Raw genomic sequence first — 19,438 nt, 5'->3', positions numbered from 1 at the left:
AAGTTTACTGGCAGTTCAATGCTGCTTGTTCTGTACGATTACCTTTAAATCCCAGTTCACATTCAGCTTGACAATCATCACACAGGCTGGATCCCAGCTGGTTGTTCTCCTCAAGTGTACAGACATTATTTTCAGTAGGAACTTCCTCTGCGATGGGGACACATTCCTGTTCTATGAATTCCTCTTTAATAGGAACACATTCCAGTCGAGGGAACTCTTCAACACATGTCAGCTCTGTAACCTGCTTTAGACTTGCACACCACTCCTGGTCAAAAGACTCCTCTAGTGTATAAACTGCTTCTATCCTTGGCCCCTCCTGTGCTTCAGATTTAGGCATAGCATGGCTCTCTTTGGGATCTGTGTGAAAGAAAATTGTACACAATTAGAACTAACTTACCAGTCAGGTTCCCCTACAAAGCCAGCCCCTTGTCAGAATTCTACTGAGAGATGACACTGGGTCATTCCGGTGGAACAATTTTTTTTTTTTTTTTTTTAATGAAAATGTATTTATTTATTTTAAAATTGATACAGTGGGCCTAGTTACAATTACCCTGAGATGAGAATGAGGTTTGATCCAATGTTGCTTCTAAAGTATTTCTGGTAGAGGGGCGATTAATGCCTCAAATAGAAGCTGAAATACATTTTTGTTTTTAAATTAAAATAAAAACATTTCACCGCATCCACATTTCCACGTTTTATATCGGTGTGTTTTTAAATAACATACAACTCCTATCAACCTTGTGTGTTATTTGCCTTGAATTAGGGATTGTATCAAAGTAAACCCCTGAATTATTTATATGCCTTAGACTGGAATTTTAAAAGCATTTTCTGTTCAACTGACCCTTATACTTTTCATTACAAAAACTATTCTACAATATCCATGGCTAAATGGATGATGCATGTTCATGTATTTAAAAATCAAATTATCTTTTAAAATACTGTTGTATTTTATCTTTTTAAAAAACTGGAGGATTCACAGCAGTTGGCATTTTCTATCTGTGACCTTCACCCTGTATATTTTAAATTGTTTACAAAGGGGGGGGGGGGGGGGGGGTAATGTAAAAGCTACATTTCTAAACGCTGGGAACTGTATATTGCTTTTTGAAGGTAGACATATTAAACCGCATTTATCATGCAATTTACTTTAACATGTTCTCTTTATAAAAATTGTACAGTAATTTGTATGACCCCCTCTGAATACAGTTGAGTGGAAATTACTATTACAAACAGTTACAGTGGAATAGAATCACATTTCATCTGCAGTGTTACTCACCTCTGCTGAATGAATATTTACTGAACCCGAATCACAGTAACAGTTCGTACAGCTCTTATAAACGTTACCATAGAGAAATGCATTGAATGCTGCATATTGAAGCAGTGAGGAATGGTACAGCATATTAAAACATGATAAATGCACAGCATAACTATTGGAAAAACTGTAGGGCAAAACCCTGCATAAATGTATTTGTTTAGTTTAGTTTTGTTATTTAAAAGCAAATGTATTTGTTTATTTTAGAATGGGGTACCTCTCTTCCGCCCCTGATCAATTTATTATTTTGTATTTGTTTTGTTGTATTATTATGATTTATTTATTTATAAATATGACGTCAAAGCCGTATGTTTTTTTTTATTTTCATTTAAATGTGTTCTGGCAGAGGCAAGGTCAGCAGCTCGTCCTCTGCCAGTAGTAATTAAAAAAACTTGTGCAGACTGTGGCTGAGGGGTAATGAGATAATTGATAGTTAACTCCTCGGCCACAGTAAATAAAAGCCTGCAGCTCTCTGCACTCAGGGGTGTAGAGAGGAGAAAACGAGAGCAAGCAGTGAGTGTTTAAAAATACAGGATCAGTGAAAGAGATTGCCCAGCCTGACCTGAGTTTTGTTGTGTTTTTTATTTGAGATTTGTTTTTGTTTGAATATTTGTGTTGCTCTGTGAGCAGTGTTTTTGTTTGAATATTTGTTTTGCTCTGTGAGCAGTGTTTCAGTTTGAATATTTGTTTTGCTGTGAGCAGTGTTTTTGTTTGAATATTTGTGTTGCTCTGTAAGCAGTGTTTCTGTTTGAATATTTGTGTTGCTCTGTGAGCAGTGTTTTTGTTTGAATATTTGTTTTGCTCTGTGAGCAGTGTTTTTGTTTGAATATTTGTGTTGCTCGGTGAGCAGTGTTTTTGTTTGAATATTTGTTTTGCTCTGTGAGCAGTGTTTCTGTTTGAATATTTGTGTTGCTCTGTGAGCAGTGTTTCTGTTTGAATATTTGTGTTGCTCTGTGAGCAGTGTTTTTGTTTGAATATTTGTTTTGCTCTGGGAGCAGTGTTTTTGTTTGAATATTTGTTTTGCACTGAGCAGTGTTGGGTTTGTTTGTTTCCTTCCTTCCTGCATTCTGGCCTGATGTCATCAGCATCCCTCTCACAGGAGCCTATAAAAACACTTTAGTAGCAGGGCTCCAAAAAAGCATACCGGACATTTCCATGAATGGATTTAGAAAATCTGAAATTTATGATGCGACCAGAAACTCAGAGGCAGTGTAAACCGGGCCTGCTACTGTGGTACTGAGTTGCTTATTAGTACATAAGAACATGTTCTTATCATAAGAAAGTTTACAAACAAGAGGACATTCAGCCCATCTTGCTCGTTTGGTTGTTAGTAGCTTTATTGATCCCAGAATCTCATTAAGCAGCTTCTTGAAGGATCCCAGGGTGTCAGCTTCAACAACATTACTGGGGAGTTGGTTCCAGATCGGCGCGTAGTCTTCTTTGTTCAAGACTGAATAGATTCAATTCTTTTAGCCTGTCTGCATACGACATGCCTTTTAAACCCGGGATAATTCTGGTCGCTCTTCTTTGCACTCTTTCTAGAGCAGCAATATCCTTTTTGTAACGACGTGACCAGAACTGAACACAATATTCTAGGTGAGGTTGTAACGAAATTGGCCTAATAATAAAGTTCGGGTGCCAGGAAAGTATATATAAACGTCCCAATAAAACACAACTCGTTACTCGGACCTTGTAGCAAAACCAAGTTTCTACCTACGCGACCCTACAATGTAAAAATTGCAACTGACTCTTGATAACTTAAGCATAGGGTTTTAAATAAACACCCATTAACATTTATTCCATAACCAGTACTGTCACTCATTTTCGTTTTACACCACACAACACACATTTAAGAGCATTCTTCCTTGACACCTTTAGTACTCAATTAGTTCCCAATCACTGAAACCATATCTATTAAGAAACATACAATAGTATATTTCTCAATTTACATGGTCTCCGCATTATCCTAAGCATAGCACAAGCAATTAAACTGAATAGCCAATAAGATTTTTTTATAGTTAAATGGTAATTCCATTATTCATATTGAGCCCTCCTAACGGATTAACTATGGTTATTCCTCGGATGCAGTTCTTTACACACAGCAAACATTCACAAACCATCTATATCACATATTGAGAAAATGGCAATTCAGTTTAACTGATTCATATGCAAAGAAACTATCAATATCACAGGTTGTACAAGTATCAATTCAGTTTAACTGATTTATACAAAGAATCAATTTTATACCCTTAATACAACAAACATTCATAAACTATTTATATCACAGGTTATACAAATAGCAATTCAGTTTAGCTGATTCATATGCAAAGAAACTCAGTTAATACAGTTTTAAAATAGAGAGAGAGAAAGAAAGAAGGGAAAAAAACCATTAGTATGAAAATAATCAAACACTTTCTTTAAATCTGATCATAAATATATCTGGTTTCAAACAGACAATATTTTCCAAGTCATTACACCAACATACAGATAATAAACAAGCAGTTTGCATCAAGGTAAGTAACAGAAATAATGACCGGGAGGCTATAATAAAGTCAAGCAAAGTAAGAAAGGACGTGACATAGATCTAAACAGTCATTTTCCCAAAAGAGAAACGACGGGAACTTCCATAATATTGGTTAAGTCCCGCTACAGTTGTCAGCTGTCCTCCTCAAATACACGTGCAGGACAACTCCATAACAATCCAGTAGGCAACAAAAACAAAAAAACAAAAAAAAACAAAAAAACTCCAGGTTTCAGTCTCGCCAATAATACAGCAATATGCAGAAAACTCCAGGTTTATCCGGCTAGTAATACGGCAGTATAAACTCCAGGTTTCAGTCTCGCTAGTTTAAATCAATATGGATTGTTCTCCACGCATTAAATAACCATTGGTGAATTCAAAATTGCAAACCGTGTCGGCGTCTTCACTGATCCTGCACGTTTCAAATCACTCGCCACTTTATTCCTCAATCGTTGACTTGACATCATTCCTGTCCCAACGAATTTCGCCATACACAAAACATCCGTGGTGTCAAAGCTATATTTCATATATTAATTAACGGTAAGCTTAGGCACCAAAAAAAACAAACAAAAAAAAAACTATTACAACTTATTGCCATACTGCATTCTCTCATTCTCTCTCTCTCTCTGCATCAACTATTACGTCACTTCCTACAATCACACTCTCTCTTCCTCCACCTGACGTCTTTATACAATTTTAAAATGATTGACAGCCAAAGAGGCTAGTGCTGAATTCAATACGGCACAAGGTCTTACTAATGCATTGTAAAGTTTTAACATTACTTCCCTTGATTTAAATTCAACACTTCTCACAATATATCCAAGCATCTTGTTGGCCTTTTTTATAGCTTCCCCACATTGTCTAGATGAAGACATTTCTGAGTCAACATAAACTCCTTGGTCTTTTTCATAGTTCCCTTATTCAATTTCAGTATCTCCCATATGATATTTATAATGCACATTTTTATTGCCTGTGTGCAATACGTTACACTTTTCTCTATTAAATGTAATTTGCCATGTGTCTGCCCAGTTCTGAATGATGTCTAGATCATTTTGAATGACCTTTGCTGCTGCAACAGTGTTTGCCACTCCTCCTATTTTTGTGTCGTCTGCGTATGTCAGTGCTTGCTAGCCTATTACCCAGTTTTAAATTGAAAGCATTTTTGTTTGGGCTTTGTTAAAGTTTGCACACGTCTGACAATTACTACATGATTCTGTGATCATTCCACGGTGTTATGCTAATGAACCATGGCTAAGTTATAAAACAGAGTTAGCTAATGCATATTGTTAAAGTGTACTGCAGTTAGTAATCCTTTCCAATTACTAGTATCTTAAGTTAAGGGCCTGCAAGGACAATAAATAATCCATTTTTAGAAGGCCTTCTTTGTTGTTCTCCAAGTTGCTGCAGTGACACTGTAGATGCTATAACGAGTTACTGCAAATCCGATATTGTTTTAGCACAGATTTCATTAACCACCCAGCTGCCCATTTATTTTGGCAACTTTCTATGTTAAAATGCTCTTTGTTTTGCAGATTTTTCATTCTTAGACTTCAAATAAGCAATCGGGACAGTTTTCAAAACAATTTTTGCTATATTGTTTTAAATACACAACGGAAATACAGTATTTCAATAGAACTTAAATAACAACAATGTGTTTACAATTGTAGCATTATAATATAGATCACAACGCAACATCTCTCCCCCCCCCCCCCCACCACCCCCCCCAATGCCTGCATTATAGAAGTATAAATAATACTTTTTACAATGGCAGCATTATAACAACATTATATTAAGGCATACCACTTTAGAAATGATTTTTTGTGCGAGATTTCAACGCAGGTGCACTTCAAACCCTCATCAATGCTAACATCTTTATCTAGCACATATACATCAGAAAACTTGCATCGCAGATTTTTATATCACGTCATACACAGTATCTTCCCCAGTTTCAGGCATGGATGTATAGCGCTGTTATAGGAATTATCTGTGAAGTGTAGGTACAATAAATAAATAAATAGGTAATTGACCAGTACCAAACCTGACAAGGCTTCCGTACAACCTGTAACACCAACAAATAAATAAAGAAATCTCATTTTATTCTCTGTAGATAAACAGACATCCATTTTTCACTCTCAGCTGTGTATATAGAGATGACCTGGTCTGCCATCTGCCAGTAAAAAATAAAACTGCATACACTTCTACAATACAGTGTTCTTATTTTTTAATTGAAGCACGTTAAAGACGTGTTAAACTTTGCAGATGCACATATAAACGCCTGCACGCCATTCCCACGGGAGTGACAAATTTGGACTTGCATGCGCTCCATGTGGAAATCGCGGGATAAGCAGCTGGGTGGTTATGTACATGTGTTTGAACGTTTTTTAAATTAAAAAGGTAGAAATACTGTGTGGCATTTCTTTGTTGACGTGTGAAGTGAGAAACAGCAATTCAAAAATAGTCAAGGTAGCAAATCCACTGAATTGAATACCAGCCAAAACTTCCCGTTATTATGGTACATTAGTTAGTTAAGATTTCCACCATCTTATTAGAAAAGTACCGTTTAGTACATTCTACTTTGTCCCCAGCATTTGAATAGTCAGCACTTGGATATCCGTTACCCAGATACACATCGGTCACATTTTCCCCCTTATATTAAGAATAAAATCAATCCCCATTTGAGACAGAGAGCGAATGAATCCTAGTCAACAATCTCCCTCTCGACCTGTGAGGGCACTGTATAACAGGAACAGTGTGCCCCGGACTGGATGGTTTGGCAGTTCATTCCAGGGTAAGTCGGAAGCAGGCCATCCAGGAAGGGGGAGGAGTCCTAATACCAGAAGTCATTGCCTTAATACGGTAAGCGATGTGTCAGTCATGGTTTGGAGGATACGTGATTGCACTAGCTATCGAAGGGGGCGTGACTATGGGTATTTCAGGGGATGTGACAAAGCAATCTGTTCCTTTGTTATGGTTACTGCAAGGACCTGTTAAGGAGACCAAGTGTAAACGTACCGTGAGTGTTTCGTGTTTTGTTCGTTTGTTGTTCTAACTGTTGTTATTTGTCATTGTTAGACGGCTAACACTAACTGGGAGCTGTCGCTACGAGCCAGCACCAAACCCGGACTGCACTGTGTCACGATCGTTGTCTTGCACCACACCTGCACAAAGAACACTCACTGTCTGGAGAAGTGACCGTGTCTGTGTTGTATGTTATTATTATTAGTGTCTTATTATTTCGGGGCTGAAACCCTTGTTTTGCACAGAGCGATCCACATTGCTGTGTAGAGCCTGAGTGTATTATGTAAGTGTTGACATGCAACCCAGCCAAATAAAGAGCTGTTTAATTGTGAAGCGTCTTGTGTCTGTCTTTCCCTGAGAACTGCATCACCATTGCACCTGCGCACTGCAAACCACTCGTTCACACCACTATATATATGTAACAAATTAATCCACTTACCCGTCGCACGCGATTTCCGACTCCGTCACCAGTTTTCTGATACAAAGCCCATCTCTTCACTGTTACAAAATCAGTCTGTCTTTATTGTGCAGTTACACAGCGCTTCCTCCAATTTCACATGACGAAAATGCAGCAAAAACAAAGCGAACGAGACAAGCTATGGTAATGTAAAAGTTAATCATTAAACAGTTTTAGATACTGTGTTGCATTAAAAAAAAATCTGTGATCTTTAGTTGTTTTGTGCATTTTCATTTGCAAGTGAACTGTGACATTATTAGGGCCTTATCGAGCACTATATTCTGCAATTTTGAATACGGACTTTGGATCCTGTTTAAATTCTGAAAACTGGTGTTTTTTTAATCTTTAGTTAAATTGCATTGCCTTTATGTTTTACGCAGTTCTGTGCATGGGTAACATATTGATTTAATTTTGCTGTTGGGTCATTAATGGGGGATTTTACATATTGATACAATACGTACTGGATTTAAAAGTATGAACTGTACTACAGTCCGCAGCCTTTTGGCAAGTGATACTTTCAGAATCATATCGTTCTGAATTAAAATACTTCTGTTGAAAATATAGTACTGTACCAACAAAACCAACTACAGAACATTTAAAATAACTAGGTTTCCATTTACAACAGTCCTTTCAGCTGTATTTTTGACATTGCATTTTTTTGTGTACCCTGAAAAACAGACAAGGGTTGGAACCGGCCAAAATGAAATAATCAGATATGTGTCGCACTCTTTTAACTGTCACTGAAGTCAAAATTTTATAGGGTTGAATATGCGAGTGCTGACTGTATTAAAACACGAGACAGAACAAATCCTCTAATGTAATTTTAAGTCAAACACATAGGATTTGCAGTGTTTTCCTGTTTTTCCTTAACTCTAAATAAGTTCCTGTGATGTTATTCTTTCTTCACCCTTACAAAATTAAATGCCCATCTCAGTGAACAAATCAGGCAGTGAAATTCAAGCCCTCCCCTATCCAAAGACATGCGTTTACAACCTGTACTGCAAAGTATAGTGGCCCAGTAAGTCAAATAAATTAAGTGCGTTTATCATGTTTACACGACCACGGTCCTTAAAGGGTTAAGCAGATTGGTAGAAGTCCAAATTACGTGTTTAGTGTTATTAATTAATTAATTTATTATTAGATAATAATATGCCTTTGTAGCACTGCAGAAGTCTTGTACTTGTGGTTTTAATAAAAAACATTTTGCAGGTCACTGAGTTCCTGGCAGTTTGCAGGTATAGGCATTAGTTACAGTGGTAATGCAGACAGGAATTACTGAACTTTCAGCGACCCATATAGAAATTCAAGATGCACCCTCTTCTGTGGAAGATGCACAGATTTTATTACCAGCAGATGGGAGGGTACGTGACTTAGCCAATCATATAAACACATACGCATTTTATTATTGTTTAAGTAATAGTGGGTGTATATTTTTTGTTCTGTGACCTGCCCCTAGATTTAAACAAAGGTTAGGGTTAGGCATGTGTCTCTCTTACAAGAAGGCTGTGAAATAGCGTCGCTCTCTTTGGAATGCGTTAAGTGTCGGTTTTGTTTACAGCTCTCATGTCTGATGGAATGTCATCCCTTTCTGTTTAAATGTGTAAATACAGGCCTGTGCAATAAACACTTCCGATGAGTTTTTGGAAGGATTTACATATTATATATATATATATATATATATATATATATATATATATATATATATATATATATATATATATATATATATATAATCTGTATCAAGATGGATAGATAGATATAGATAGATAGATATAGATATCTATATAACTATATATATATAGATATCTATATAGATATATCTATATCTATATCTATATCTATATCTATATAATCTATCTATCTATCTATATGGGCAGCAGTGTGGAGTAGTGGTTAGGGCTCTGGACTCTTGACCGGAGGGTCGTGGGTTCAATCCCCGATGGGGACACTGCTGCTGTACCCTTGAGCAAGGTACTTTACCTAGATTGCTCCAGTAAAAACCCAACTGTATAAATGGGTAATTGTATGTAAAAATAATGTGATATCTTGTAACAATTGTAAGTCGCCCTGGATAAGGGCGTCAGCTAAGAAATAAATAATAATAATAATAATAATAATAGATATCTATATAACTAACTAACTATCTATTTTTTTAAATCACATATCTCTTTAGGTGACAGGAAATGTTCTGTTTTTTTAAGATGTCCCAACAGATTATACCTTCCCCAACGTTCAGCATTCAGGGTTTCTCTCCTGTGTGAATTCGTTGGTGTATTTTAAGGCTGTCTGTAACAGTGAAACTCCTCCCACATTCATTACAGTGGTATGGTTTCTCACCTGTGTGAACTCGCTGGTGTTTTTTAAGATGTTCTAGTCGCGAGAACCTCTTCTCACATTCATTACAGTGGTGCGGTTTCTCTCCTGTGTGAACACGCTGGTGTCTTTTAATCTGTGATGGACTGAAACTCTTCCCACAATCAGCACAGAAAAATGGAGCCCTTCCTGTGCGATTTCCCTTGTGAGTTTTAGGAGAGCCTAATTGACGGGAACTCTTCCCAGCTTTAGCAGAACAAGGCAAGGTGTTCAAGTTGCCCCGGGTTTCAGAGTTGTTCACACACACAGAATGTGCAGTCTCTGTACTCTGCAGAGTAAGTGGTTGGCTCTCTTGTAAGAAAGGAATTTTAACTATGTGCGCTCTCAATTTTTTAATTGCATTTTCTTGGGGTGTCATGTCTCTGTGTTTCTTGCTCTGAGGTTTGCCACTAGAAGAGTTTTTGCAGTGGGGTGATGGAATGGAGTCGTGTTCTTCATCTATCGTTGAAGCAAAAGAAAGAGAAAGAAAGAAAAAGAAAGAAAGACAGACCAATGTTATTGTATAGCATTCCTACACATTGGCTCTTCTGCAAGGCTTCCCCTCATAACCAAGACCAACTCCGAGAGTGAACTGAATATTTAGCCAAATTCACTTACAAATCACTCCTGTTAATGTTAGCCTTCTTTTATTACCACCACATTGAAATTTACCGACCACAACATAATGGGTATCAATTAGTGCCTGAGAATATCGCTGATTATTAACGCAATCCTATTAATATCACTCACATGTACCAGTCACTGATTTCCACCCAACTTAATATCACTTTGAGGAATAGTAGTATAAGATCAGGTTTATATGCAAGTGCTGTATTGAAAATGTTTCTTCTGGTGACACTTCGCAACTCGACTGGATTTAGCATCACCCAATGATGAGACATGTGAGCCCAGCACCACTATAAAGCTGTGGGAGCAGCACAACTGCAAACAGTCAGCATTTGAAAGTGGTGGGTTAGTGGGTGCACATCTAGCAGATGTCAGTATTAAGTACAGCTATATTGCGGGGCTCCCGAGTGGTGCATCCAGTAAAGGCACTCCGCGTGGAGTGCAGGATGCGCCCTATAGCCTGGGGGGGGGGGGGGGAGTTTAGGTGGTCCAGGGTGTCCTCGGCTCACCGCGCACCAGCGACCCCTGTGGTCTGGCCGGGCGCCTGCGGGCTTGCCTGCAAGCTGCCCGGAGCTGCGTTGTCCTCCGACGCTGTAGCTCTGAGAGGGCTGCACGGTGAGTCTGCAGTGTGTAAAGAAGCGGGCGGCTGATGGCACACGCTTCAGAGGACAGCGTGTGTTCATCTTCGCCACTGCCGAGTCAGCACAGGGGTGGTAGCGGTGAGCCGAGCTTAAATAATAATTGGATATTCTAAATTGGGAGAAAATAATAAAAAATAATTGTCGAGTACTAAATTTAAAATAATAAAAATAAAATAAAAAAAAGTACAGTTATGTTGAAACTTGTTAAATTGAGGTGGAATTACCAAATAAGTCAATCTTTAGCACACTTCTAGAGTTTAGTAACCAGTTTCCACAAAGTTAACAGGCAGCTCAATGTTTCTTGTTTTGCACGATTACCTCTAAATCCCAGTTCATATTCAGGTGGACAATCATCATACAGACTGGATCCCAGCTTGTTGTTCTCCTCAAGTGTACAGACATTATTTTCAGTAGGAACTTCCTCTGCGATGGGGGCACATTCCTGTTCTATGAATTCCTCTTTAATAGTAACACATTCCAGTCGAGAGACCTCTTCATCTTTAACACATGTCAGCTCTGTAACCTGTTTTAGACTTGCACACCACTCCTGGTCAAAGGACTCCTCTAGTGTATAAACTGCTTCTATCCTTGGACCCTCCTGTGCTTCAGATTTAGACATAGCATGGCTCTCTTTGGGATCTGTGTGAAAGAATTGTACAAAATTATAACTCTTACTTACTAGCCAGGTTCCTCTACAAAGCCAGCCCCTTGTCAGAATTCTACTGAGAGATGTCATTGGGTCATTCCAGTAGAACAATTTATGAGGAGATGTATGTAAATGTATTTATTTATTTATTTGTAAATTGACAGTGTGCCCAGCACTATACACAAATTACACTATAGCGTAGGGCCCGCAGCAGAAATGGGGGCCCCCGTGAGGTTGCTGTTTGTTTGGGACATTTTACAAAAACTGCATTATTATTATTATTATTATTATTAATTTATTTCTTAGCAGACGCCCTTATCCAGGGTGACTTACAATTGTTACAAGATATCACATTATTTTTACATACAAGTACCCATTTATACAGTTGGGTTTTTACTGGAGCAATCTAGGTAAAGAACCTTGCTCAAGGGTACAACAGCATTGTCCCCCATCTGGGATTGAACCTATGACCCCTCTGGTCAAGAGTCCAGAGCCCTAACCGCTAATCCAGACTGCATGCGGACGGACGGGCCCACACACACAGGAAGAGAGGTGCACAGTGTACAATTAAAATATTTAAATGTTTGTTAATGTTCTTTTTTTCTCCATGCATCCGTGAGTAGAAAATTATTTTGATTACAAAACTTCATTGCAGCTTCAGCAAATATATATTTTTTTAACATAGTAAGGGTGCGGGGGACTCCCCTCCCCAAGCACAGGTTGAAGGGAGTCCCAAAATAGAGTAGAGCAACTGGGTACTCTATTTTCCTTAAGCAAGTTATAAGAGTCCACAAGACAGGGGGGGCTCCCGAGTGGCGCATCCAGTAAAGGTGCTCTGCGCGGAGTGCAGGATGTGCCCTATAGCCTGGAGATCGCAGGTTGGTAATCCAGGCTATGTCACAGCTGACCGTGACCGGGAGTTCCTAGGGGGTGGCGCACAATTGGCTGAGCGCTGCCCGGGTAGGGAGGGCTTAGGTCGGCAGGGGAATCCACGGCTCACCGCGCATCAGCGACCCCTGTGGCCGATAGGGCGCCTGTGGCTCTGCAGCGGAGCCGCCAGATCTGTGTTGTCCTCCGGTCTGGTGGCATTGCTGTGGATCTGCAGTGTGAAAAATGACGGCTTGGCAGGAGCACGTTTCGGAGGACGCGTGTTCCAGCCGCCGTTTCCCTGAGTCGGCGGGGGGGTTGCGAGCGGTGAGCCGAGGATACAGATAATAATTGGGCATGATAAATTGGGGAGAAAACCGGGGTAAAAAAATTGGCGACGACTAAATTTATATAAAAAAAAAACACACAAGGCAATACAATGTTTTGATTAATATAGGCTTTCCTTATGACATCACTTTTTTCTTAACCTCAGGAAAAGACATTCTCTTAAAGACGTATATTTTTATCAACCAATCACATCACTGACCACGTGGGTCCCCTCTGTTTATTACTTTAAGTGAATGTAACAAAGCCTTGTTGATATTTCACTCACAAAGCCATAATGTTATGAAGTGAAGGAAAGGAAGGAAGCAGATTGTAAGTCTAAAGATTTTAGCCCCAAAATGTTACACAGGGTCCCCTTTAAATTGCCATGTGGTGCACTTCAAAGCTTTCTCCTTGCATCTGTCTTTCCTGCTCCAGCGATTAATATTAAACTAAAAAAACTGTCTACCTAACTCTAAAATCTCAATCTAAAACAATCTAAAACACAGTCACACCACACATCATCATTAAACACCCTTGCTGATGCAAACTAAAGCTGCTATAAAGATATATGACCGTTTTATGTTAGGTAAGTGAGCCTGCTTGAGTAATGGTGTAATAAAACATCCACTGAACAGACTGTCAATTCAATTATAGGAATATTTGTAACTACAACCTACTCTTTTAAATACATTTTATCTCAGCAGAAATACATTATAACTATAATAATGTTTGTATAATATAATATTTTTTTCTTGTAATAATATTACTTGTTAATATTGTTTGACTGACAAAATGCAAAAGGTTTTTCTTTTCAACTCACCTCATGGTAATAACTTAGCAGTTATATGTGAGCGTTATGATGCTATAGAAAAATTGCAATTGATTTCCATGTGTTTATTACAACATCTCATTATTGTCTCTGATAATAAAATACAATGAAATGAAATTACCACAGCTTTGTAAGCTGTAACATCCACTGTAAAACTTGAAAGTAACTTTTACAGACTAGTCTCACTAGCATGAATGTATATGCACTGGGTAGAAGACCTGGATTTAGCACAACTGACTAATTACTCTAGTTGTAATGATCGACCCACCTAATTTATCACTTCTCTGAACATTTAATTAGCTGGTAGCCCGGCACAATTACATTCTGAATTAGGACAAATTGAAGTGCAAGCTTCGCAGCTTGAAGGACATGCAAAGCCTAAGTATATAAAAAAAGTTAAAGAACAAACTTTAAACTAAATGAAGGACTGGTTTCACAGACCCCGGTTAGCACTGATCATGGACTAGGGCTGCTTTCTGGTAAACTAACTCAACCACTGGCCCATTAGCCTCAGTGGATGTTACATTATGCACTTGCTAATGCTGCCTGGGATTGAAGTTTTTTATGTCTGTGATCCTTGTTGCATCATTTTCTGTTCCATGTTCCCACGGATGTTTCAACCTTAATTAAAATGATCATTAACAACAGTGAGATGTAACTCGCATGTGATTTGTGTCGTATGGTACAAGGCAATAAAGGCATACAGAGTTTAACAAGCCTCGTGCCCAGCTCAGCCTACATAAAGTGTTCAGATCAGTTATCTAATTCAATTTGAAGACGCTTCCTCATTATTATTGATTGGTACTGAAAAAATGCGTAAACTGAAAATAAAGTAAAAAAAAGTTAGGAAATATCATCTTGCAATGAACAGGTTTTAACAGGTTCCTACGATGGCATGTGCAGAAAATATCAACCTTGTGTGTTATCTGCCTTGAATTAGGGATTGTATCAAAGTAAAACCCTGAATTATTTCTATGCATTAGACTGGAATTTTGAAAGCATTTTCTGTTCAACTGACCCTTACACTTTTCATTACAAAAACTATTCTACAATATCCATGGCTAAATGGATGATGCATGTTCATGTATTTAAAAATCAAATGATCTTTTAAAATACTGTTGTCATGGGAAACTGGTAGCCCTGAAAATAGTAGATATCACCTTTACTGCACATGCAAAAATTTCCAAAATTAAAAGGAACGATTCACAGCAGTTGGCATTTTCTATAGTGACCTTCAATCACTGAACACCCTGTATATTTTAAATTGTTTACAAAGGGGGGGTAACGTAAAGCTACATTTCTAAACGCTGGGAACTGTATATTGCTTTTTGTGGTACACATATTAAAATGCATTTATCATGCAATTTCTTTAATGTGCTCTCTTTACAAAAATTGTACAGTAATTTGTATGACCCCTTCTGAATACAGTTGAGTGGTAATCCTCTTCATTTAAGTTGTAATATAGTCTATATCAACACTGAAACCGTAGTTATTTATGTTAATATATCTATTACAAGTATTGAATGCCAATCAAATTAGCTTTGATTAGATTAGATTGTTACTGTGGAATAGAATCACGTTTCATCTGCAGTGCTGCTCACTCCTGCTGAATGAATATTTACTGAACCCAAATCACAATAACAGTTAGTACAGCTCTTATAAACGTTACCATAGAGAAATGCATTGAAAACTTAATGCTGCATATTGAAGCAGTGAGGAGTGGTACAGCATATTAAAACATGATAAATGCACAGCATAACTATTGGAAAACTGTATAATCACTGTGCAAATTGTGCAAATCCACGGTAACTTTTAGTTTAAGGGAGCCTATAAAACACTTAGGGAAAGTTGTCAAAGTTGATGGATGTCAAGGTGAATCTGAGAATGGCAGTGAGTGATGAAGCCAATTTGCTTGAAAAAAATTAAAAACATACCGGACATTTCCATGAATGGATTTAGAAAATCTGAAATTTATGATGCGATCAGAAACTGAGAGGTAGTGTAAACTGCACCTTCTACTGTGGTACTGAGCTGCTTATGTCAGTGCTTGCTAGCCTATTAACCAGTTTTAAATTGAAAGCATTTTTGTTTGGGCTTTGTTAAAGTTTGCACACGTCTGACAATTACTACATGAGTCTGTGATCATTCCACGGTGTTATGCTAATGAACCATAGCTAAGTTATAAAACAGAGTTAGCTAATGCATATTGTTAAAGTGTACTGCAGTTAGTAAATCCTTTCCAATTACTGGTATATTAAGTTAAGGGCCATATAATATTGTAATCCATTTTTAGAAGGCCTTCTTTGTTGTTCTCCAAGTTGCTGCAGTGACACTGTAGATGCTATAACGAGTTACTGTAAATAAGATACTGTTTTGGCAGACACATTTCATTAAGTACATGCATTTCAATGTTTTTGAAATTAATAGTAGAAATACAAAACTGTGTGGAATTTCTTTGTGAACATGCGAAGTGGAAAACACCAATTCAAAAATGGTCAAGGCAGCAAATCTGCCGAATTTTATGTCCTGTTTTTACGGTACATCAGTTGCTTAAGATTTCCACTATCTTACCGTTTAGTACATTCTACTCTGTCCCCAGCATTTGAATACAGTCAGCACTTGGATATCCATTACCCAGATACACGTCAGTCACGTTTTATATTAAGAATAAAATCAATCAAAAAAAAAAAATATATATATATATATTATATGTTATGGATTGTTGTCGTAATGCCCGGGCAGTTGATGAAGTGCCCAGCTGCAGCAGGCAGATGCCGAATTAGCTTTGAATTTTATGTCCTTTCAGCATCTGCCCTGGCTGCCACCCGGGCGAAGAAAGATTTTTAACAGATACAGTGTAATACAAATAGAGAGTGAATTACCTTTGTTGCCTTTGAGCGCAAAAGCGCACCGCCACCAAGCAACCCATTGCAATGTTTACTTAAATAACTTAAATACTTTCTGACAGCGCTATAGCAACGGAACTAAACTAAATAACAATGCACAGTTTATTTTCATCATGGGTTAGATAGGTTATTGTAAGTTGGGGGGGGGGGGGGGGGGGCGGGGGGGGCAGAATAAAATGCAACAATGTTTTATTTTATTCTTACTGCAGTAATACAATACAGATTTCTGAGCAGAGTTGCATTGTTTGAAAGAGAGATCATTCAATATCAGCAAGAGACTAACAATCACAGTTAAGTTTAAATGTGTAAATGCCACCCAGTTAAATATAGTAACCTGAGACAGAAAGAACGCAGTGCCAAAACTAATTGATCATAGCAATAGTAATTAATTAATATGAATTTCTTATTTAGAAACATGAACGACAGTTTGACTCAGAAGAAAACATTCTTATAAAAAGTTTAGTTTTCGTTCTGTAGAAAATATTTTTTACACATTCAAAACAATATCATTTCATGTCTAACATTAGTTAACATCACATCGCACACAATTAGACATTTGCTTCAGCATTTCACTGAAATAAATAAATGAAAATAAAACGATTCAGTCTGTCTAATGATTAAATAAAGTTATATGACTGACAAACCATTATTGAGAGCTGCAGTAGATACCCAGAGGATGAACACTGCTGTGTTACTTTCCATTAGCCTTTCATTTGTTACAACAGGGTGCTCTAAAGTCTTTCTTCATCATCAGCCCAGGTGGCTGTGGGCAGCTGACCAGCCAGGGCAGATGCCGAAGTGACATAAAATTTGAAGCTAATTCGGAATCTGCCCGCTGCAGCTGGGCACTTCACCAACGGTCCATAACATATATATGTAACAAATGAATGCACTTACCCATCACATGTGGTTTCCAACTCCGTCACCAGTTTTCTGATACAAAGCCCATCTCTTCAATGTTACAATGTACTTGTTTATCCGTCACAGCCCTCTTCCTGCCCCCCCCCCTCGCATTCCAAATCAGTCTGTCTTTATTCCTCCAATTTCACATGATGTAAATGCAGCAAAAACGAAGCGAACGAGACAAGCTATGGTAACGTAAAAGTTCATCATTAAAACAGTTTTAGATACTGTGTTGCATTTTTTTAAAATGCTATGATCTTGAGTTGCTTTTGTGCTTTTTCATTTGCAAGTGAACTGTGACATCATGGCCTTATCGAGCACTATATTCTGCAATTTTGAATACTGACTTTGGATACTGTTTTAATTCTGGAAACTTTTTAAAATCTTTTGCTAAATTGTATTGCCTTACGCAGTTCTGTGCATGGGTAACATTTTGATTTCATTTTGCTGTTGGGTCATTAATGGGGAATTTTACACACTGCTACAATACGTACCGGATTTAAAAGTATGTGCTGTTTTACAATCCACATGTCCACAGTCGTCTCTTTTGTAAAGTGATATTTTCAGAATTGTATCGTTCTGAATTAAAATACTTATGTTGAAAATAGTGCTGTACCAATAAAACCAACTACAGTACAACTAAATGGAAGCCTACTTATTTTAAAACACAGTCCTTTCAGTGTGTATTTTTGACATTGTGTTCCCTGAAAAACTGACAAGGGTGGAACAGGCCACAGTGAAATAATGCATGCATGTGTGTATGTAGATATGCTTTACATATTTAGCCGTAGCCATTAACACTGAAAGTACATGTTGACTCTTTACCAACACAAATTGACAGTGCCGTTGTTTTGTAGTTTTTAACATCTATTAATAATGTTTGTTAATTTAATAAGGGGGGCAAAATTTGACATGACATAACAGCTGCAAAATAATTCTGACCCTCACAAACTTACATTTTCAGGCTCAGAAATCCAGTGGCTGTCTGGAAATTATTTGTGAAACAGGAAGACAACAACGTCGCTTCAGAAATTGCATTGATTTACCACTGCGTTACTCATCACCACATCTACTTGTCTCGGGTAAGATTAGCCTCTAAAGCCCCTTTCACACTGGCGTGATCTACCCGGGTCAGAACCTACCCGGGCAGGACCCGGTGTCATGCGGGTCGGGTCTGCGGTTTCACACTGCTTTTAAAATTCTAACCAAGACCTCACCAATAAAATGTACTAAAAAATTATTTATGACCAAGCAATACAGTACCATCAAAAAGATCAATCTTACCTTGAAATAATCCCTGGTTCTCGTTCCTCTGAAAGTCTTGTTCATTGCAGTCGGGGTTCATGTTTCTGAGAGGTTGTTTAATGTCTGCATCTGCAGCGTTCATGCATTCCCGCACTGCTTTCAACTCGCTCTCTGATATTTCCAATCTCAGCTTCAGACTTTCATTCTCTTTCTCCTTTCCAGCCATTTCCATTCGGAATTCAGTGAATTTGCCGCCGACAACTTTTGTGATTTGGCACAAGACGGTGTCTACAGCCGCTTTCACTGCGTGCTCGATGGTAGAGGCGAGCTCGTCTTGAAAGAACGACACGGAGACGCTGACGTCCATCTTCACTGACTGTTAGCTTGAGACTCGAGTAGCGGAATCCACTTTGATTTTAATTTAGTATTTATTTAAAGCGAATTAACATTCATATAAAATCAACACTTCTGGTGTGATGAAAGAAAACAGACTCGTTTCCCTTTTCGAGGAGTAACTTCCGCGCTCTTGTCTGGCTAAAGTTCTTACATAAAACAGAAAAGTGGCGCTTTGTTTCAGAACTCAATACAGGTAATAAACGACATGATTTGGTAACATTTTAATCCAAACTACAGTATTACTGTAAACAGGTGATAAAATGCTGTAAAACTTACAGCAACTCCACTCGTCACTCACCCACAGCATAAAAACAACGCAACGTTTCAATTTCCTTCAATGAAATAAGCGCGTCACTAGAAGTAGGCGTGCCTGGTTGGAATCGCCGCGTATTAT

The 19,438-nt window shown here is 38.1% G+C and overlaps 1 protein-coding gene across 1 annotated transcript; it reads right to left on the bottom strand.

Moving 5' to 3' along the window:
• Window positions 1-252: 252 nt before the first annotated feature.
• On the bottom strand, window positions 253-19,372 carry LOC117967247 (zinc finger and SCAN domain-containing protein 2-like). The gene is made up of 5 exons (XM_059017613.1): window positions 18,688-19,372; window positions 11,244-11,564; window positions 9,643-10,116; window positions 7,288-7,393; window positions 253-357 (listed from the first exon to the last, which is right to left on the bottom strand). Exons 1-4 carry the CDS (start codon window positions 19,013-19,015, stop codon window positions 7,380-7,382), a joined length of 1,137 nt encoding a protein of 378 aa, XP_058873596.1. The 5' UTR covers window positions 19,016-19,372; the 3' UTR covers window positions 253-357; window positions 7,288-7,379.
• Between the last annotated feature and the right edge of the window lie 66 nt (window positions 19,373-19,438).

Source organism: Acipenser ruthenus, chromosome 57 (assembly GCF_902713425.1).
Source record: "Acipenser ruthenus chromosome 57, fAciRut3.2 maternal haplotype, whole genome shotgun sequence".
Classification (NCBI taxonomy): domain Eukaryota; kingdom Metazoa; phylum Chordata; class Actinopteri; order Acipenseriformes; family Acipenseridae; genus Acipenser; species Acipenser ruthenus.
Note: the sequence above shows the minus strand (reverse complement) of the source record. Positions and strands in the feature narration are given on the sequence as shown.